Source organism: Strongylocentrotus purpuratus, unplaced genomic scaffold, assembly GCF_000002235.5.
Source record: "Strongylocentrotus purpuratus isolate Spur 01 unplaced genomic scaffold, Spur_5.0 spur5_scaffold_5, whole genome shotgun sequence".
Classification (NCBI taxonomy): Eukaryota; Metazoa; Echinodermata; class Echinoidea; order Camarodonta; family Strongylocentrotidae; genus Strongylocentrotus; species Strongylocentrotus purpuratus.
Window position 1 is genome coordinate 43,446,238 of NW_022145611.1, and position 22,338 is coordinate 43,468,575.

At 37.8% G+C, this 22,338-nt stretch overlaps 1 protein-coding gene and 1 long non-coding RNA gene across 4 annotated transcripts; one reads left to right on the forward strand and one right to left on the reverse strand.

The window, feature by feature from the left end:
- Positions 1-649: 649 nt before the first annotated feature.
- On the reverse strand, positions 650-3,741 carry LOC115929794. Its single transcript, XR_004066734.1, has 3 exons — positions 3,617-3,741; positions 1,253-1,368; positions 650-974 (listed from the first exon to the last, which is right to left on the reverse strand). It is a non-coding gene; the product is annotated as an uncharacterized LOC115929794 (long non-coding RNA).
- A 6,738-nt stretch (positions 3,742-10,479) lies between these two features.
- LOC591103 (G patch domain-containing protein 2) lies at positions 10,480-22,308 on the forward strand. Of its 3 annotated transcripts, none has more exons than XM_011666559.2 (9): positions 10,480-10,563; positions 14,932-15,883; positions 16,430-16,518; positions 17,077-17,244; positions 17,642-17,724; positions 18,422-18,495; positions 18,971-19,096; positions 19,545-19,672; positions 20,161-22,308. In XM_011666559.2, the coding sequence occupies exons 2-9, from the start codon at positions 15,030-15,032 to the stop codon at positions 20,337-20,339; spliced, it is 1,701 nt and encodes a 566-aa protein (XP_011664861.1). In that variant the 5' UTR covers positions 10,480-10,563; positions 14,932-15,029; the 3' UTR covers positions 20,340-22,308. The 3 variants fall into 3 exon arrangements, with proteins under 3 accessions (XP_011664861.1, XP_030855240.1, XP_011664863.1); XM_011666561.2 differs by lacking the exon at positions 10,480-10,563 and adding an exon at positions 10,564-10,667; XM_030999380.1 differs by lacking the exons at positions 19,545-19,672; positions 20,161-22,308 and having other exon boundaries at positions 18,971-19,460.
- The last annotated feature ends 30 nt before the right edge of the window (positions 22,309-22,338 follow it).

Consider the following 22,338-nt stretch of genomic DNA (forward strand, 5'->3'; position numbering starts at 1 on the left):
TTCTTAGACCTACAGAAAGAGGCACTCACCAGGAATGAAAAAAGGCACTTATGAGAATGGGAATTCTCACGTGATTGGGAATACTTGATAACCCTATAGTCTAAGTTTCATTGACTAAAAACTTAAACTTTAAAAATAATATCAAAAATTCAAAAACTTAACCTTAGGTTAAGTTTTTGATGTTGACGCCGTCGCCGCCGCCGTCACCGGAAAAGCAGCGCCTATGTCTCACTTTTTGCTTGTAGGCGAGACAAAAAGGGAGGTGCAGATCAGATTTTAATAGGGGCATTTATTGGAGGTGAAAGGGGGCTATTCTGAAAACGGGGAAGTGGCTCTTATTAAAAAGGAAAAGAGGCACATGTTAAGTAAACAAGGCACTTATGAGAGATGAAAAGGGGTAATTATGAGAAGGGTAAGGGGTACTTATGATCAGAAAAAAGAGCATTTATTAGGAAGGAAAAGGGGGCGTGTCAAATAAAAGTGGCAGTTATTAGAGACAAAATGGGACACTCATCAGAGATGAAAAGAGCACTAATCAGGAGATGGAGGGGGCACTTATCAAAAGTGAAAAGGGGCATTTCTCGTAGTTGAAAAGGGGCACTTACTAGAGATTAAAAAGGGCAGTTATGAGAATGGAAAATGAACACTTATTGCATAGAATAATGGGAACTTGTCGAAGGATAAGGGGCACTTATCAGAGGTGAAATGGGGAAGGGGCAATTTTACAAATTTATAGGGGAACTTGTCAAAGTAATATGGCACTTTACCTATGTGAAAAGGCCATAAAAGGGGCATACTGGGGGTACTTGAAAAAGTGGGGGGGGGGGGCACTGACCCCTCCCCCCTGGCTAACAACATATCTCCGCCACTGGTTATGAAGTTTATAATACCAAGGTTTTGATACCCAGTCGCAGCTCCAGCAGTTCATTGAAGAGGCTAAGTAGAACTTCATAGTCCATACTGTACATGTATGTCTGTTGAATGAAAAGAGAAGAGAATGAAAGTAAAACATTGATACCTACTTCATACATGTATCTCTGTTGTAACATTAAAATGTCTTGCATGTACATTGTAGGCCTAGGCCTCAAATTTTTTCATGTGGAATCATACATAGCCATCCCATTAATACATACTTCTCAAACCAGCCCTTCGCATCCCCTCCAGCTTGGCCTTGACCTCACTCATTTCAAAATGTTGTTTTACTTGAAAAAAAATAAACAGATCAAGTTAGATCAAAAGTAAATATGTTTACCTTCTCTTGTGGTGGTCTGTTTTCTCCAGGACATTCTTGTTTCAAGCACATACTCCAAGAAAGCAAGCATTTGGTACTGCATGCATTAACTGCGACAAGTGTCTCTGTACATTTTCCTGTAAAAGAGAGGGGGGGGGGGGGAATTCAATTCTTAGAATAAAAGGAAATGAGCATGATCATTTAAACATTGATGAGCATTTGCAGAATTAACTGTTCTATTTTAATTTGGATTTTCTCTTTACCAAAAAAGCCCTCCTTCATCCTTCATCCAGATCTAGTTGATCTACAGTCTCTAGATGATCTAGATGCATGTCTCGTAACTGTTCATTTTATCAAATTGAAAAAACGCAAAAAAGGTATGGACCTAGATCTATATATGACAGAGAAAACTTAATCGTGTTTACAGCAAACAAAAATTCAAAGATAGAGCCTAGAGCAGAGGCAAATTAGGCTAAGCCAACAAAGAGTTTAAGAAACACACAGGCACCACTATACGTATCCCTGTATACAATGTAGTCTAGACTGAATATTTTGTTTTGGGGGGGATCGTGTTTTAGTTTGTTAGATAGCTACAAGACTCTGTACGACTACGAGTATCACATTCACAGACAGGCGCGGCCGAGCGGGCCTTGGCCCCCTCCCCCCACCCCATCCGCAAAAAAAAAAAAAAAAAGAGAGAGAGAGAGAGAGAGAAGGAAAAGAAGGGAAAAAGGAGAGAAAGGGAAAGAAAGAAAGAGGAAGAAGAAAAGAAAATGGGGAAAAGGAGATCGGGGGGCCGAAAGGGCCTTGCCTCCCAGCTGTAACCTCTCCCCCTCCCCCCATCAAAAAATAAAAGAGAAGGAAGGAAAGGGAAAGAAAAAAAGTAAAGAGGGGATAAAGAGAAGGAAAAAGAGGAAGAAGAAAAGAAGGGGGAAATCAGTTGCAATTTTCCCGCCAACAAGTTGTAGTTTGAGGGGGGGGGCCAAAGGCCCTTGCCTCCTCCTCCCTCCCCCCCCCCAAAAAAAAAAAAAGGGAGAAGGAAGGGAAAGGGATAGAGGAGAGCTAAAAGGGAACAAAAAAGAGGAAGAAGAAAAGAAAAGGGTGATAAGAAGGGGAGAACAGTTGCGATTAATCCCGCCAACAATGTGTGGATCGGGGAGGGGGGGCCAAAAGACCCTTGCTTCCCCCTAGCAAACCTAAAACAGAGAGGAAGGGAAAGGAAAGGGAAATAGGAGAGAAAGGGAAAGAAAAAAAGAGAAAGAAGAAAGGTAGGGGAGATCAGTTACGTGTAGATCGGGGGGGAGGGGCACTGGCGTACTGATGGGGAAGGGGACTTAGGGGGGGGGGGGGTTGACAGATGCCCCCCAAATATAATTCAAACGTGGTTTATTTCTAATTCGATACCGGTGAGTACCGGTGATTTACAGATGTTGCTGAAATGACATAATTTTCTGAGATTTTTCCTCAAAGTTTAATAAATACTTTTTAATGCGTTTGTGGGACAATGGCAAATTCATAAAGAAAGAAAGAATAGTGACGCCAATTAGTGTCCTGCCAGTGTCACAAATAAGGTATGCTAATAGTAATATGCTCATCTGACCGCAATTAAATGCCTATACCCCTGAGCTTCTGGGGGTTCCACCCCTTGACCCCCGCACGTTCTTTGCCCTTAGACACCACGCCAATTTCACAACGCTCTACTTGATCGTAAATACCTCCCCCCCCCCCCCCCCCCACCCTCACCTACTTAGAGAAACGTTTAGCGGAACCTGCATGTAAGAGTGGGGTGGTGCAGATTCTTTTCAAATTTGGGCCCCCCCTAAGAAATCCTGGATCCACGCCTGTTCACAGGTAGTCCAATTATCTACTGGTCTGTAGGCCGAACTTTGTTAGGCCTCAAATTTTCTACTCTCGTACTCGTCTAACTATCTCGGTATCTGGTCTTAATTTTGGCGCTTGTTCATGTCAACTATGACCATGCTTTTTAGTGTTAGCTATTAACTTTCTTCTGACCCAACTATGAAAGTAGTTTTTCAACAGTTGGACCTAAAACTAACAAAAAGCTTGTATCATTGATGCAGCTAGCGCTAGTGAAGTGATCTGCCTATAGACCCTATACTCGTATCTAATTTTCAGAGAGGGTCTCGCCCGAAAGTTTGGGCCAAGGATCAAGGAGTGACGATGGCAATCGAGCTGTAATATTTCTCACGACGATAAATAACGAATCAAAAGTTCGAGTGTAGATTACTCCTAAATTCATCAGATATAACCATTTTAAACCACTTCATAATGTACAGACATATCAGCAGATTCATACCTACAGCAGATATGTTTATAAATATGATTCAATTTACGAGATTTGAACGTAATTACAGCCGTACTCACCATCAAACTTTCAAAGAAAACTTCGAGCTCTCACTCTGTGTGGGTGACGTCATGCATGCAGCGAAAGTCTTGTCTTCAGATCAGGCAATCGTACATAAAAACTTCCATCACAGATAGAAAAATTTCTTATTAAAATAATGAGGATGATTACAGTTATCAATCATTATAACCAGATCTGCATACAAATAAGAAGGAGAATGGTGATACAGAGACTTATTTACCGAACGTAGGATTTCTGATAAGAATGCACAAAGAACACAAAATGGAAAGGTGCCTGGAATAGAGGATAATAATATCAGTCAAGCTCATGAATATTCATATTATGGGCGTTACCAACCATTGACATTTGCATACACAATCGTTATTTAATATATAATGGAAATGCGCTTTTCATTATATATTATATAATGGAAATGCGCTGTTCATTATATATTATATAATGGAAATGTGCTTTTCATTATATATTATATAATGAAAATACGCCTCTCATTATATATTATATAATTGAAATGTGCTTTACATTATATATTATATAATGGAATGTGCTTTTCATTATATATTATATAATGGAAATACGCTTTTCATTATATATTATATAATGGAAATGTGCTTTTCTTTATATATTATATAATGGAAATACGCTTTTCATTATATATTATATAATGGAAATGTGCGTTTCATTATATATTATATAATGGAAATACGCTTTTCATTATATATTATATAATGGAAATGGCTTTTCATTATATATTATATAATGGAAATGTGCTTTTCATTATATATTATATAATTGAAATTCGCTTTTTATTATATATAAATAATGAAAGTGTGAATTGTAATTATTTATAAATAATGGCAATTATATATAAATAATGAAACGTTCTTTGTCATTATTTATAAATAATAAAAATGTGTTAAGAATTATATACAAATAAAAATGTAAATTTTCTTGCATTATATGTAAATAATGGTTATTATTTGTTAAATAATGATTATATAACATATAATTTGTCTATATAATTGTTTTACAAACGGCGCCTCATACAAAAAAGGGTGCAAAATAAGAGTTTGCACCCTTTACATAAAAATGAACCCTATTGAAGGAAAAGGGGTTAAAAAAAGGGTGCAATATAAGATTTTGCACCCTTCCCACAAAAATGAACCCTATCGACCAAAAGAGGGTGCAAAATAAAAGTTTGCATATTGCATGCATATTCATGATTACTTTCCACGTGTTCACATAAAAATACATTTATCATGATTTGTTAAGCAAATTATGACAATGCACATCAATTTTTTGATTTTGTATTTTCCTTTGGCAATCATTAACCAATATATTATTTTGTCTGATCATGTTACAATTACATTCACGTTTTAGCAATAGATATATTGATTATATGATTACTAACCAAGAAACATCATGCATGTTTAATATGTATTTGTGTACGAACAAATTTTACCAGTATTCCTCGATGATGGGTGCAGGATTGCACCTTTTAAAGGGTGCAGGATTGAACCCCTAAAGGTGCTGCTATTGCATCGGTTTGCACCCCTAATGGAGTAAAAACATGTACTTAACTTAGTACATGTTTTTACTCAATATTGATTGAGCAACTAAGCGTTACCCAGAAAACATACTCAATAATTGAGCAAAAAAATCGCTCAAACAATTTGAGTCAAAACATGTACTCGTTAATTGAGTAAAATTTGGCTCAACTCATGAGCAGTTTCTTACTCGACATGAGTTGATTACGTTTCTACCCAGTACTGAGTAAAAAAGGAAACCGCTAAACAAAGAGTAAATATTGAGTAAAGGTTGACTCATTCAAACTGAGTAGAGATTTAGTCTTTTATTGAGTAATATTTTTACTCAACAGATGGGTAGATTTGTTACTCAACACATGCTGAGTAAAGTTTACTCAAAAGTCGGGTGGTTTCCTTTTGACCACCCAAAAGAGTAAAATTTTGACTCAAATTGAGCAGTTTTTTTTTAGAGTGTGTAATTATTCACATATCTTCCATTTTTATTAAATCTATTTATTTTTGTTCATTTATTGGTCTATAAGAACTGACTAGTAGCACAGGGTGTATGGATCAGTTTACGATTACATGTACAATATACAAGGGTTGTTAACACATTCGAAACATGCTTGAGGCTACATTTCATGCTCAAAATGCTTCTGAATAAAATCGTAATTCTTCTTCTTATCGAGTCACTACACAAGTCCCGTTCAGTGGTCCACACAGGCTTTGGCACGGCAATTCAAGGCTTCCAGGCAAGGGCGTCAATCTGAGCTTGAGCATGGGGGGGGGGGGGGGGACACAGTCATGTCAGTGATATCACCTTTACATTTACTTTCAAAGTTATACCACGTTATCAATTGCGGATTCAGGGGGGCGGGTTATGATGCCACACACACACACACACTCTCTCTCTCTCTAGTTATTTTGTTTCAAGGCGTGTATATAATAATAATAATAATAATAATGTAACTTATATCGCGCCAAATCCACTCTCATTGGTGACCGGATCATTTATTGTCTTTTTTTAATGTTTATCTTTGACGTTTCACTACATTTATAGAGAAATAAGACGATTCGTTGTACCATTCTCCACTCTTAATTCGTGTCTGAATTCAGTTCCCCCCCCCCTCCCGCTCTTCGCGGAAGCTTTGATGTTGCATTTAATTATTAGAGAAAGAAGACGATTCGTTTTACCGTTCTCGACTCTTAATCTTTGTCTAAATTCAGTTTCCTTCCTTCCGCGCGAAGCGCGGATACTTTGGCATTTCATTACGTTATTGGAGAAAGAAGACGTTTCGTTGTACCGTTCTCGACTCTCCTTGTCTGAATTCAGTTTCCCCCTCTCGCGCGTAGCGCGTAAGCTTTGACGATTCATTCAATTATTAGAGAACGAAGACGATCCGTTGTACCGTTCTAGACTCTTAATCTTTGTCTAAATTCAGTTCCCCCCTCCCTCGCGAAGCGCGGAAGCTTTGACGGAAATTTTGACATTTCATTACATTATTGGAGAAAGAAGACGTTTCGTTGTACCGTTATTGACTCCCCTTGTCTGACGTAGCGCGGAAGCTTTGACGTTTCATTAAAATATCAAAGAACAAAGACGATTCGTTGTAACGTTCTCGACTCTTAATCTTTGTCTAAATTCAGTTCCCCCCCCTCCCTCGCGAAGCGCGGAAGCTTTGACGTTTCATTAAATTACTAAAGAACGAAGACGATTCCGTTGTGCCGTTCTCGACTCTAAATCTTTGTCTGAATTCAGTTTTTTTCCTTCCGCGCAAAGCGCGTAAACTTTGTCATTTCATTACATTATTGGAGAAAGAAGACGTTTCGTTGTACCGTTATTGACTCCCCTTGTCTGACGTAGCGCGGAAGCTTTGACGTTTCATTAAATTATTAAAGAACGAAGACGATTCGTTGTACCGTTCTAGACTCTTAATCTTTGTCTAAATTCAGTTCCCCCCTCCCTCGCGAAGCGCGGAAGCTTTGACGGAAACTTTGACATTTCATTACATTATTGGAGAAAGAAGACGTTTCGTTGTACCGTTATTGACTCCCCTTGTCTGACGTAGCGCGGAAGCTTTGACGTTTCATTAAAATATCAAAGAACGAAGACGATTCGTTCTAACGTTCTCGACTCTTAATCTTTGTCCAAATTCAGTTCCCCCCCCCTCCCTCGTGAAGCGCGGAAGCTTTGACGTTTCATTAAATTACTAAAGAACGAAGACGATTCGTTGTGCCGTTCTCGACTCTAAATCTTTGTCTGAATTCAGTTTTTTTCCTTCCGCGCGAAGCGCGTAAACTTTGTCATTTCATTACATTATTGGAGAAAGAAGACGTTTCGTTGTACCGTTATTGACTCCCCTTGTCTGACGTAGCGCGGAAGCTTTGACGTTTCATTAAATTATTAAAGAACGAAGACGATTCGTTGTGCCGTTCTCGACTCTAAATCTTTGTCTGAATTCAGTTTTCTTCCTTCCGCGCGAAGCGCGTAAACTTTGACATTTCATTACATTATTGGAGAAAGAAGACGTTTCGTTGTACCGTTATTGACTCCCCTTGTCTGACGTAGCGCGGAAGCTTTGACGTTTCATTAAATTATTAAAGAGCGAAGACGATTCGTTTTACAAGTTCTCGACTCTAAATCTTTGTATGAATTCAGTTTTCTTCCTTCCTCGAAAAGCGCGGAAACTTTGACATTTCATTACCTTATTGGAGAAAGAAGACGTTTCGTTGTACCGCGGAACCTTTGACTTTCATTAAATTATTAAAGAACGAAGACGATTCGTTGTACCGTTCTTGACTCTTAATCATTGTCTGTATTCAGCCCCCCCCCCCTCTCGCGCGAAGAAAAAAGAAGATTTTTTAACCCCAAATCGTGGGGGGGGGGGGGGACATTTCACCATCTGAAATTCGTGGGGCGACGTCCCCCCCCCCCCCCCAGGATTGACGCCTATGCTTCCAGGTCATCTTGGGTGCATGGCTCTGGCAGGAGTGGGCAGACTAGCAGGTGTTCCATCGTCTGTAACTGGCCGCATTCACATGCTGTTTGTTTGTCTCCTAGATCCCACCTCTGCATTAGGACTCTACATCGTCCGTAGCCACTTCTTAGGCGGTTGAGGCTAAGCCAGGTAGGCCAAGTCTCATTGGAGCCGGTTGCGAGGGATTCCTTCGGGCTGAGGGAGAGTTTATGTGGAGTAGTCTGGAGGTGGTTAGACCATAAAGTCATCCTTTGGTTATGAGGGCTATTATTAAGGGGCTCTACAGAGTGCAGAAAGCTGTGTCTGGATTTGAGCCGCTTGCCCACTGGCTGTTGTTCGTAGAGTGGGTGGAGTGGATTGTTTTCTTGTTTGTCCTTTTCTTTCTGGGGCAAGACTAACCTTCTGACGTGTGGAGGGGCAATACCGCAGAGCAGGTAGATGTCTTCTACTTTAATTGACCTAAGGCAACCAGTGATCGCTCTGCAAGATGAATTAAGAGCTGGGTCGATCTTGGGTACATGGGCTGACCTACTCCATTCTGATGATGCATACTCCGCAGCAGAGAAGCAAAGCGCGAGGGCTGTCGTCCAGATTGTTCTGGCATCAGTCCCCCAGTTGGTGTTGGCCAGCTTCTTCAATATGCTGTTGCGGGCTCCAACTTTTGCCTATGTGTTGGCAATGTGGTTCTTGTAGGTAAGGGAGCGATCCAGTGTGACGCCTAGGTAGAATGGGTTGGGAGTGTGCTTCAGCCTTTTCCCATTCCAGCTGATCCTTAGTTGATGGTTGGCATCCCTGTTCTTGAGGTGGAATGCGCTTGTCTGAGTTTTATCAGGGTTAGCTCTCAGGTGGTTGGTCGCATAGTATGGGATGAGACCGGCCAGGGCATCACTGAGGGACTCCTCCAGCCTCACAAAAGACTGGTTCTGGGTGGCGATGCAGAGATCATCGGCGTAGAGGAAGCTCCTGGTGTTTGGGTGGATCGGTTGGTCGTTCGTGTACACGTTAAAAAGCAGCGGTGCAATAATGTCTTTATCAAAGGATATCACATCATTTTTAGTACCTGTTCTTGCGTTGAAATCACCCATAATACAGACCAGGCACGTACGCAGGGGGGGGGGGGTGTTTTGGGGGTTACCCCCCCCCCCCCTCCTCACAAAAAAATTGAGCTCACCACCAGCCCCCCCCCCCCCCGCCCCTACTGAGCGAACTATCTGTCGGCGCGATTTTCATATTTTCAAACACCCCCCTTGAAAAATCCTGCGTACGCCACTAATACAGACACTTGCATTTGCCTTGTGTAACGAAAAAAGATCATTTTCAATTTTATCTAGATAGTTTAGTATCTGGAGGCTTCCGGGGGAAATATACACGAATTCAACTCAATTCAACTCAATTTTATTTCATTCAGTTAAAAGACAACATTACATATAACAATCAGATATATAACATAAAGTACAAATTAAAAACACATTGGACAAGGACATAAAATAAACTGAATAGGTTGCAACCTAAAAGGAAACATAATCTTTATATAAAGGTTGACCCTTTTTCAGTAATAAAAAATATGAAATATGTTCGTCACTAAACATTTAACAATATACACAAATCAAGACAACAAACATACATATATATATATATATACAAACAAACAAATTAAATATGTCTTTGATTCAAATAATCATTGCAATTTACCCAAAAGAAATTCCTTATACCTACGTTAGCAGAATTAGGAAGAGTTCCACAGAAACTGTCCTTGGAAAATAATTATTTTTTGGTTTAGTTCTGTACGAGCCAATGGCAAATGAAAATTTTGAACAATTTTAATAACAAAATTCCTAGAGTGATTTCACTTCTGAATGCACATCTATAAATTTGAATAGATGGCAAATAATTATGTTCAACATCAATTCGTTGTACAAAGAATAAACATTAAACATTATTATTAAAGGTAAAGACCAGTTATGGTCATGCGATTGCATTGTGAAAGAAACGTTGTGGAATCGATCAGAAAAGATTGATCATCTAGCATCTAGCATCTGCAAGGTTCTGGAATCATCAAAATGATAAGAAATTTGGCCCATTCTTCGTAAAGTTACAAGCACTATACAAAGAAAGATGTATATGGGACTACCATATCTCTCACAGACCATGAGAGAAACAAATTTACCAAATATATGAATTAGTAGGCAGTTTCCCGGCAAATTTTTTATCATCATGTATTAGTCAAAAACATATTCTTTCACATGATTGGTAATGAGAGCTTCCATTTCATTTTTTGAAATTGGGGCGTTTCCAATACTGGTCTTTTCCTTTAAAAGTGATTATTACTATTCTTACTCCATTTTAACTGCGATCCTTTTTTCCGTTGTGATTTGTCTTATTTCATACACCGTACCGTTATCTAATACTTTGGATTTTATGCCATTGACTTCACTACAAAATGCAGTAAGTTCCTAAATAATTACCTGAGTATTTTGTCCTAATGCGAAATTATCCACTTCTCGAAACGTGTTCATAGGCAGTATGAAATATGCCAAATCTGTAACTTGGTACGTAACCATAACGTAAGAAATAACTTTATTCAAATCTGTCTAGAAATGTGCCATTGGCCATTGCGTTGCATTGGCATTGCGATTGCATTGCGTTGCATTGGCATTGCGATTGCATTGCCATTCATTGGCAATGCAATGCGGAGGGAGAATAAGATGATGATGATGATGATGATTGGCGTCATGCATTGCATTGACGCCGTACAATACAATATGTCAATAAGACAATAGAATAGACGTCGGTACTTCAGAAGTCTAGCCAAAATTTGACCCGTAACTAAAACATAGACTAGGTCTAGAGTAAACTAAAGGAGCCCGTAATCGGCTAGACAGCAATAACCATCTGATTTGGGTCATTTCTTTAATAAAACTGACATTTGTTGTCATTCCCCAATACAGATGGCAACCCAGAGATCTCGTACCGTGGGGGTAGCTATAGCCAACAATGGCAGCTTTTTGTGTCAAAACATTTTCTCCCCGATTTTCTTTATTTAGATCTAATTTTCTGATTTCTAAATCAGATGTAAATTAGAGTAAAGTACCCGGTAATCGGTCAGCTCCGGTTTTCGGCCAATTGGTTGGATACATGGTAAAATCACTTTAAAATACATCGCATAATAGCATAACACATATCCCACACATACCATACCATGCCAGTGTCACTGAAGAACCACATTTGCAATGAAAAATATATCCTAAAATATCACATTTTAGCGATGTAATCGGCGGTCCCGCTACCCAAATCTGGAAAATCGAGTTTCTTACGCGTGTATGTAAGAAATATGGGTACCATAAAATGAGCTTTATTTCAAGTATTTTTCAGATATAGAGCCCGATTTTGTACTGGTCGCAAGCTCAAAAGTATCTCATCGCATGTATTAAATCAATGCAGCCGCACACCGCGACGCACACACGATATGTCTGTCTAATTCAGATTCCAACTTTCGATCACCGCTGTGCCTGTATTCGGCCAGGCGAGCACCCGGGAGCTCCGGCGTGGGATACCTGCTCCGCCCGCTTGTGCTATACATCAGCGCAGAAACGCACGGCGCGTGCGAGCGCTTCCTATTGACTTTGTACATGCGGCCGTAAACTGAAACGCTCGGCCGATAACCGGCTCCAAAACAGTGAAAATTGAAATGAATATTGTCATGGCAATTCGTGATTTTTTTTTGGGATTCTTTTTTTGTTTAAATAATAATAATATTTGCTTCATGATTTGAACAAGAAATGATAATAAATAGGAAGTAAAGAGTCCAATAAATAGGATTTTGTCTTAAGTGGCCGAAAACTGGGTACTTTACTCTAGGTCGGTATGTCATTTGTCCTAATTACAGTTATCAAAATTTGATAACTTAATATTAAATGTATAATTTACGGACTTACTTATATGAATTATCCAATTTGTATTTCCGAACTGTGAAACGGTACGTTCATGCATTCGAAATATTACCCGGCGGCCGATATATTTCCGGGTCCACCTACCAAAACATAGCCAAATGGCCAATCAGAGCACTCGTTTCGTGGGAGTTCGTTGGTCAAGCTGGGCCGACTCGTACGTAGCTACGGTAGCTATTGGACGTTCGAAAAGAAAAAATGAATATTCATCAACTAAAACCAAGACGGATAATGTTGTCGACGAGACTTTCTCGGATTAATCATTAATTTAGGATCTAAATGAGCAAGCTATCGTAAGTCAAATAAGCTATATATATGTTATTTTTAATTTGTGTTGTAATTCCAGCAGTTATGAGGATGTAAAGAGTGAAAATCTCATTGCATATCTCATTCATCGCGGTCCGGTCGAACCGAACCATTTGTTCCGTACAGTGCCTCACAGAAAGAGGTCCCCAGACTTCAGTCTCTGTAATCGGAGGTCTAGTGGAGCCAGACGTAGTCTCAGTGGAACAACCGACGATTAGAGAGACTGAAGTTTTCGGTCTAGTAATCGGCCAGCTCCCGTTTTCGGCCGATTGGTTGGATGCAAGGTAAAATCACTCTAAAATACATCGCATAATAGCATAACACATATCCCACTCATACCATACCATGCCAGTGTCACTGAAGAACCACATTTGCAATGAAAAATATATCCTAAAATATCACATTTTAGCGATGTAATCGGCGGTCTCGCTACCCAAATCTGAAAAATCGAGTATCTTACGCGTGTATGTAAGAAATATGGGTACCATAAAATCCGCTTTATTTCAAGTATTTTTCAGATTTAGAGCCCGATTTTGTGTTAGTCGCAAGCTCAAAAGTATCTCATCGCATGTATTAAATCAATGCAGCCGGACCCTGCCACGCACACACGATATGTTTGTCTAATTCAGATTCAAACTTCCGATCACCGCTGTGCCTGTCTTCGGCCAAGCGAGCACCAGGGAGCTCCGGCGTGGGATATCTGCTCCGCCCGCTTGTGCTGTACATCAGCGCGGAAACGCACGGCGCGCGCGAGCGCTTCCTATTGACTTTGTACATGCGGCCGTAAACTGAAACGCTCGGCCGATAACCGGCTCCAAAACAGTGAAAATTGAAATGAATATTGTCATGGCAATTCGTGATTTTTTTCTGGGATTCTTTTTTTGTTTAAATAATAATAATATTTGCTTCATGATTTGAACAAAAAATGATAATAAATAGGAAGTAAAGGGTCCTAAAAAAAGGATTTTGTCTTAAGTGGCCGAAAACGGGCTCCTTTACTCTAGGGTCTATTCATCAAATGTCAAAATAATTAAAGGTCATGACTTAAAAGTTGATTTGTTTGTTATAGACCGAAAACTTCAGTCTCTATACCGTCGGTTGTTCCACTGAGACTACGTCTGGCTCCACTAGACCTTCGGTTATAGAGACTGAACGATCGCCTATGCCAGCCTATGTTGAAGATATCACGGCTAGATTTTAGCCGTTAGGCCCCTCCCACAAACATGAACAAACTTGCCACGGCCGTATTGTTATGCCCCCAAAATCCCCCAAAATGTGATAACGCCATTACGAACGTGTAGATGGCGCACAGTTTTTCCTTCATAATCATTTTGCCTTCGGCGTAGACTAGAAGGGATGAGATTGACGGCAGCGAGAGTTTAACACGGCTTGCAAGATTTTCAACATGGATGTCGATTTTGACCCATAATTTCCTTAAGAGGGACCATTAAACGGATTATTTCAATCAAGTTAGTAAGTGGAACCGATGTATTATAGCCTAGGCCTAATGTAAAATTGGATATGAACGAGGTAAAATGACATTTTGGGGGATTTTGGGGGCATAACAATACGGCCGTGGCAAGTTTGTTCATGTTTGTGGGAGGGGCCTAACGGCTAAAATCTAGCCGTGATATCTTCAACATAGGCTGGCACAGGCGATCGTTCTGTCTCTATAACCGGAGGTCTAGTGGAGCCAGACGTAGTCTCAGTGGAACAACCGACGGTATAGAGACTGAAGCTTTCGGTCTATGTTTGTTATACCTGTTTCTTGTCAATTTTCTTATCTTTTTCGGAGTATTCTTTTTAAAAACAAAGACTTACAATATGCACTTTCTCGCCCGATTCACAGCAAACTGCAGCACAATACAATTGCATACTGTACCGACAGTGCCAGGGTGCGGGCGCGCGTGGTGTTCAGTTAGTTTACGGTCGCTAGTTGGTTGTAAATATATTTGTAGATCTACTCATACCCCAAGACTGGCAAGAGGGGGTCGATAAAAATTGTACAAATCTTTCAAATTGATAAGGCACTGAGTGATCTCAAGTTCAGTGCGAAAGCTGGTGCTGGTGTAGACAAATATACGACAGGTATAGGGAATTCTTTAATCAAACTGACATTTTTCAACCTTCCCCCTACACCAGCGATACCCCTTACAGCTCGCACAGGGAGGGGAGGGGGCAGAATACTACTGTAGAACTTTGCAGGAATCCGGTGACAAAATTTCTCTTGCCTCAGTTTTTTCTTTATCTAGACTTAACAGTTTGATATTTTTAAAATATGATAGGAAATCATTGTAAAACATCAAAATATAGCTACTTACTCTCGACTAATAGACTAGATCTATGTCCACTTTCTTGAGAAAAAAACTGTGCACGATGAGATGGGCATTCGCACACAAACTGTTTTGTAAAACTCCCCTCACTAACCCTTACAACGTACTTCAGTCTCTGTATAGTACTATCATGTTTTGAATTCACAGTGTTCAAAGTTATATTTGAATGATAGTGTGGCATATTCATTATATTAATATTATTTTTTCATCTTTCTTTATATCACTAGGGAATACAAGATGTCATTACCCAAAGGGTGTGTGTGAATGAGCTCAGCAAAGTGCAGTGTGTTATTACCTTATTCATAAAAGACTAACAAAATTTGGAATGGCTTCAAAGGCTAGTTCAGGTAAGGAGTGCCTAACATCTGATTTCAATAGCCCAAAATCAGTAAGACGTCAGTCACGGAAGAGGAGAGGACGAAAAAGACGTCTTGATCCAAATCCTATATGGGAGAATTCCATTAAGTACAGTGAAGGATCAGATTCAAGTCTGGACGAAGCTTTGAAAGATTACATGGAAAATGTTTCATCACAGCAACAACATCAAAGTGACTCTGGATCAGATGATACAACCATGATGAAACGTTTATCATCTCTCAATATGACATCATCAAGTAACCTTTATGGTGAATCAGACTCTGTCACAGAAAATCACACAATGCTCAAGAAAACTGTCAATAAACGGAAGAAACGTTTCAAACGTATGGATGTGGATTCAATACCATCAAGTTCAGGTTGTATGGTCCGTAGCTCATCTATGCCAGATTTTGTGCCAGAAATTTTCCACAAGCGCCCTCGTGTCAAGAAAGTGCGTCCAAGGAAACTTGATAAGACTGATGATGCATCGCAGATGAAAGGGGAGTTTGAATTTGATATTCTTCTTGCTAAATCCACAAAAACTGGTAACAAACTGAAATCTAAGTTAAACCCAATGGACCTATCTCAGCCAAGGGAAGAATGTAAAGCAATTACTGAAGGCAAAGAAGTGTGCCCCAGGAAGCAGGATAAAGAAGGAACTGAAGCCAGTGCTGTGGTTGGTAGTCCTGTATCAAAGGAAAGAACTAGATCATCTAGCTCTGATGGGGCAACATCTACAGAAGTTGCAGAGGGTAAAAATATGGACTGCTCTAGTAATGATAGCGATGTTACCATGAGACAACCATTAACGCCAAAGAATGAGTGAGTAAATGCAACTTGCATGCTACATGTATGTGTCTACGTAATTGCAACATTTGTTTATGAATGTCGGTTCTCTCTCTATTTTAGGGGTACTCTTTCTTGTGCATTTTTGAACATATATATATAAATAAATAAATATATATAATTCTGACATTGCATTATTAAAATCATTAGAGACAAGAAGTTGAGGAATTAATTGCTGGTAGTTGCAAATTGGTTCTTTTAGTGGTAAGAACTACAATGGGGGAGGGGGGGGGGGGTAGCAATTGTACAAATTAAAAAATTGAAACAAATTGTATTATGATGTGTCTAACTATTGTGTGAGGAACCATAATTGAAAAGAGATAAAGATGATTTAGTTTGTGACTTGACATGTCCTTTAATATTTTATTGTAATGTTTCAGAAATCTGCCTTGAAATCTGGTCAGCATCTAAACAAATGTATAATAATTTGTATACTGTTGGAACTAATACTTCGTCTAGTCAAGTTAGTGAATAAAAAGCATCAAACTGAGAACTCTTTTTTTCCTTTTGTCTCCATCACAGGGAATTAAGTAGCAGTTATATGTCATCTAGTGATGAAGATGAAGATGAAGAAGATGATGATGGTTATACAAATGATGAAGGAAGAGAAGGTAAAGTTTATACAATATACAACAGATATCCTACAGACTAAATAGTTTACCCCATGCTCCATTCTCTCTCTCTCTCTCTCTCTCTCTCTCTGTTCATGTTACTGTGATGCATTATTGTGTCATTTTGTACTATTTTGCCATTGTGTTCTCTACAATTATAAAGGTTCATCCTTGATTGGCAGTTCAGTCATTTCTTTGATGAATTAGATTGTTTGAAAGAAAATCCAGCTTAAAAGATGTGCAGACAACATTTAATAGCACATGTTCATGTACCTGTACATATTTACGTGTACATATACATGTATTATGCAGTGCGTATAACAACAAGTTTGCCCAATTGTTTTCAATCAAGTATTATAGTATCATGGAGAGAATTTGGGTCACAAAGTCTTGTTGAATACTCTTACAATGGTAACCCATGCCTACATTTCAGTAAGGAGGCAAGGTTGTATAAATCTTTGTGTGATTAGATAGAGATACTCAGATAGACCTGTAGCTTGATTGTATGAAATGTTTTGTAGGGAGGCAATGAATGAACTATTTGCCATTGTCTTACAGGTGATGATGAGCAGAGTGATTTCTTTCATGAGCCAGGGAATGTATCGGGTATACCTACCGTGGTACCTTGGTGGGATAGTAAGACGATAGAGGAATACGAGCAGGATCAAACCTTTAACAGCATCCTCAGTGGTAGCCTTCAGCATCTATCAAAGCCAACACAGAGATGTAAGTATCTTAAATCTTCAGTCATCTACTTTGGTAAAGATATAATCAGTGCAGCCATCATGTTTATAGGACTAGGAATTATCAGTATTTCATACAGAAATTGAGCAGCGTATGAAAGGTTCATACAAAGTAAAGATTGAGAAGTGAGATGTGAGAAGTCTGACTCCTTAAATTTGAACTGATTTTCACCTGTAACATTGTCATTACCTGGTGAAAGATAGCAGCTCTGGCATTGTGATTTTGTTTTCCTGTCAAGCATATTGACATCAATCTATTGAAATATGAAATTACAGGTTACGGTATTCACAATTTTACCTAATATGTCATACTTTAGAATTTCTGATGAAATACAATTTTCAGGTTATAATGGCTTCTGTTTTTTTCTATTTTTCTCCAGCTTTTCATGCTAAACTACGAGGTTGTCATGGCTTAGAGGAGCCTTCCATCATGAGAGGTTGCAGACAAAGGCTTAAAGCTAAGGTATGTGGGTAAAAAAAGGCTAAATATGGATTCATGTTACCTAAGCCCTGTCATGTGTTCCTGAAGTGTGTACATGTAGACGACTACGTAAAAATAGCATGTACTGTTTATTCATTCATTTACTGTGTTGAGAAAATATATTTAACTTTGATGTCCTCATGTGTCTCACCTGCTTTTATTAAGATAAAATCATATTTTCCTGAAACAGATATATGCATTCTTCAATGTTTGAAATGCCAAATAATGTGACGAGTAAGCAATGTTTGTACTATAGGTTATATGTACTATCGGTCACATGTATGTGTCTTCAAGAAATAATTATTATGCCAAATTTAAATCGAAGCCTGTTTCTGTTTAATCATACACTAAACATATATTTTGAATCATTTTCAACTGTATAGATGAGTTATTAATCAAAACAGGGGAAGCTAATGCTTCAGGGAAAAATAAATGGAGTATTGTGCTTTTATGTTCATTATTTCATTTAAAAATTATATAAAAATGATCAGTTATGAATGCTTTTTTCTGATATCTCAGTCCTATGAATTAATATCTTTGCTTTTTGCCATTGCATGTGTATCATGTTTTTTTTCATCTCTCCTTTCTTTGTTGTCTGTTATAAAATTGGATTGCTAAAAACATAATATACTAGAAATTGTAACTTATCACCGAATACAAATCTTTTGTCATTCTACAGAGGTTAAAGAAATCCAGCATGGCATCTTTCAATGAGAAGATAGTTCGCTTTCTTCACAATCCATTTGAACAAGAGTAAGTATTGATCTTGGACTCTCTACCATTTACTCTTTATGTTAGGATTACATCTTCAAAGTGGATTTGGAATATGATAATATTGATATTTTATAGAAATTGGTATTTCGTGGATGGAATGTTTTAGCTGCATGTTTAGCAAACACATACCGGTATTTCTGTAAATGGCTTGAACTTGTCTTTAGCTTTTTATTTTCTCTCTTCATAAACATATCATTTTTGCGAACATGTTTCTCTCAGTGTATGTTGTCTATATTTCTCTGCAGCCTATAACATTTTCAACTGATTTTGCAGCATCTAATTTTGATTGTTAGATATATGATATTTACTTTAAAACTGACATGTTGGCCTTAATATAGACAATGCTTTTTTTTTACTATGTATGTTACAAGACAAATGTGTACTTATAAAGGTGCTTTTTATCAAATGTAAACTAATAATTTATGTATTTGTCTTTAATTTGATTGATAAACAGGCTTAGTCTTCATTCAACCAAATCAAGAGAAAGAAACCAGATCTTCCAGCTGGCTTCCATGTATGCACTGGATGTTAGAACAGAGGGAGGCGGACAAAAGAGCAAGTCAATCTTAACAAAGACTAGGTAAGGGCATGCCTTCTCCCATTGACTACTGAGTACTATCATTCCTATAGATGGATTAAGGTCCAAACTAAGAGTAACATCAACAGAAGCTTCGGTAGGCCCCTTTCTCTGAGTGATGGGGAAGATAAAAATAAATCAAATAGTCAGTTGGGACAATTAGCAGAATTTAAAACATACTGCCATGTTATTCACTATTTGATACAAGTATGTATAATAGTTGATGGATGTATAAATTCAATATTAGATTCTAATGTGTACAGTTTATCTGTAATATATATATATATATATGGATTGATATGGATAACATTTGACTCTCACTTTCTCTCCTTGTCTAAGACAGCAGGCCTAAAGTATCCTATTTTCCTATCTATATACATACATGAGATAAAGAGCATATTTCCATACTTTACGGTTGGTGGTTAATGTACATTGATTTTCTGCATTATAGGCATACCGTCATGAATTATCAGACAGGCAGCATGGAGAATGATGCCGTCATCAAATCTCGCCAGTCCTTCTACCCACAGATTGCTAAACGCAGACGAAGGTCACCCCCGCCTGGAGTTACATCTACAGGTAGGTATTTTGCATGAGTGAGATGAAAAGCTCATTTTTGTTCATATTGGTATTTGTATGATTACTGGTAAAACAACGTCTCCTGGCTGGCAGAAGGGTATTAGCTTGAATTTCAGGTAAAAAATGAAGCGCTAAGCAGAAGGGCGTTAGCTCTAAATCACCTCAAATTTTATTAAACTGACTTATTTCCGGCAAAAAAATTGCGGCCGTGTTCTGTTATAACATTTCTATTAGTCTTTTAAGTTTTAAAACCATTTTCGGGACAGAAATCAGTTTGAATATAACACAAATCTTTAAATGCGAATAAAGTAGTTTTTGAGTCCCTCGCCCGCTAACGCACTTCTGCCAGCTTTTTATTCATGGTTGTAAGGTTAAACATATTGGTCATATTCTCTTGTTATATTTATAAGATGTATGTTTATAGATTCATCCATGTACTTGTGTTATACATTTTAAGATGAAAATCTCATATATTGTATTTGGTGTAGTTGCTGTGGGAGCGGAGGCTGAACCTTTATCCTCGTCCAGTGTTGGGAGTCGTATGCTGCAGAGCATGGGCTGGTCACCAGGATCTGGACTAGGAGCACAGGGAGCAGGCATACGAGAACCAGTCCAGGCTTACATGAGACCTAAAAATAGGGGCTTGGGTTATTGTAAGCCTAAGTAAGACTTTATTAACTCTTTATATGCTACACACAATAATCTCCCAGTACCACATTGTATTCATCATAACTGTTGCCAGTGCGATTTGTATTACACAAGATCATGAGGTACAAATCAAGGTAATTGTGATTAATAGAATGTTACAGAGAATGTTATTCATTATTTGAGTAAAGGAAATAGTTCACTTTTATTGCTGGGACTTAAATAACTTCATGCTTTAAATTCTTGAAAGCTTTTATAGTGAATTAGGAACTTTTCTAATGAACTTCTACTTGGTTTTGACATTACAAAAAGAAAACTCTTTGTAGGAATGCGCTTATTACATGAAATGAATGTTAGATAGTTCCTTGAACTTATCCTAATCTTAAATAATTCATAAAATAGTGTGTGGCTACAATAGTCAACTGTGACTGATTGCCAAACAAAAGCAAATCAAGAAAGAAAGATGATGTAACTCATGGTTGACATTTAGTTCAAATATTTAGGATGATGTAGCTAAGCTAGAATACCTCTTCTGATGCTATGTTTTTTTTTACAGTTAAAATTCACTATGTAGTAGTCAATATTCTTTTTTGTCAATTTCCATTACCGGTAGTTGTGACTTCAAGTGTATGTGGAAATGAGGATGTTGAAATGATGAGATTAGTTTTATTCGGTGCTCTCGATATAAAGTTTTGAAAATGATATTAGATATTTGTGCAATATATTATGAATATTGATATTAATGTTTCATTTCTTTCTCCTGTGCAATCATGGCTTTTATATGAAACACATTGCATTGTATTGTTAAAGAACAATGAACTTGAAGAATATATTTCTTTTCCTCTTTTTTATGATAAACCTTGCAAATGGAAGACAATTATCAATTTTATTACATTTTTATCTGTGAGTGGACCCTTCAGAAATTAATTTTTTTAATTGCCTTCAACCAAGCTGTAGAAATGTATGAATTTTCTTTTTAAACACTAGATGGTGCTGAAACATGAGAATCATTTATGACACATTGATTCACCACTTCAGGTTTTATTTCTTCAGTGAATATTATTTGAAAATACTTAACGGTTTATTTCTTGCCAAGCTTCTTTTTGTCAGTAAGTCCATCGATATTAATTATTCCAAGATATTTATATCCATGTAAACCCTACATGTGAAACAAAGTCAACAACAAAATAACAGTAAAGAGGTATTTATTGAGCATGATATATTGGTAACAAATACGACTTGTTTGAGCTAGTAGATTGGTATGTATGGAAGAGGTAAGTGCATGAAGCAATATATATATATATACTTGGTGAAATGGGTAAAGGGTATCACCTCATATGTCAATCTAGTCATGTAAGTATTGATATACAAGGCATACAGATTACATCTATCACAGCCAAGGAAGGGTCTTTTAGTCATGTATGTCATATTTTTATATTGTGAATTTTTACAAATGTTGAGCCTCTTTGTTTATACACTCTCCTGTGATCAGATAGCTTAAATTCTGGCCAAACTGCTACAACTCTTTACATTATAGCGTGTTAGAAGCTAGAAAGGGCTGTATTAATCATTTTTTTTTATCATTCTTGTTTATTATATCAAGAGTATGATCAAATTTTTATAAAATGTAGTCAAACAAGCCCCATAAAAACCTCTAATTACTCTTTTTAGATATTGGAAATGTATATATTTTGATGCCCAGAAAACAAATCTGTTAAAAACTGTATATCATGTACAGTTAATATTCAGGTACCTTCAATTTTGAAATTCTATTGTTTACTCTGTCTCTTTCTAATTTGATATGGGTTTTTTTCGCCCCTTCCCCTTCTCTCTCTTTCTCTCTCTCTCTCTCTCCCTTGTCCTTCCTTCTCTGTAAACAGGCTTCTCCATGTTCATTGTAAATGATTTCATTGTAAATGCTTAACTAATGTTAAAGTCATGTGTGTGAAATATATCAGTGAATTCAATGAAGTAACTTGATGATTAACAAACAATTGTTATTGCTCTTTTCATTATTGTAT

Bases quoted from the DNA above. Each gene is read 5' to 3' on its own strand.
- LOC591103 (XM_011666559.2), top strand. From the start codon at position 15,030: ATGGCTTCAAAGGCTAGTTCAGGTAAGGAGTGCCTAACATCTGATTTC. The intron at 15,884-16,429 runs GTGAGTAAATGC...TCTCCATCACAG, and splicing joins CCATTAACGCCAAAGAATGA to GGAATTAAGTAGCAGTTATA. The intron at 19,673-20,160 runs GTAGGTATTTTG...TATTTGGTGTAG, and splicing joins GCCTGGAGTTACATCTACAG to TTGCTGTGGGAGCGGAGGCT.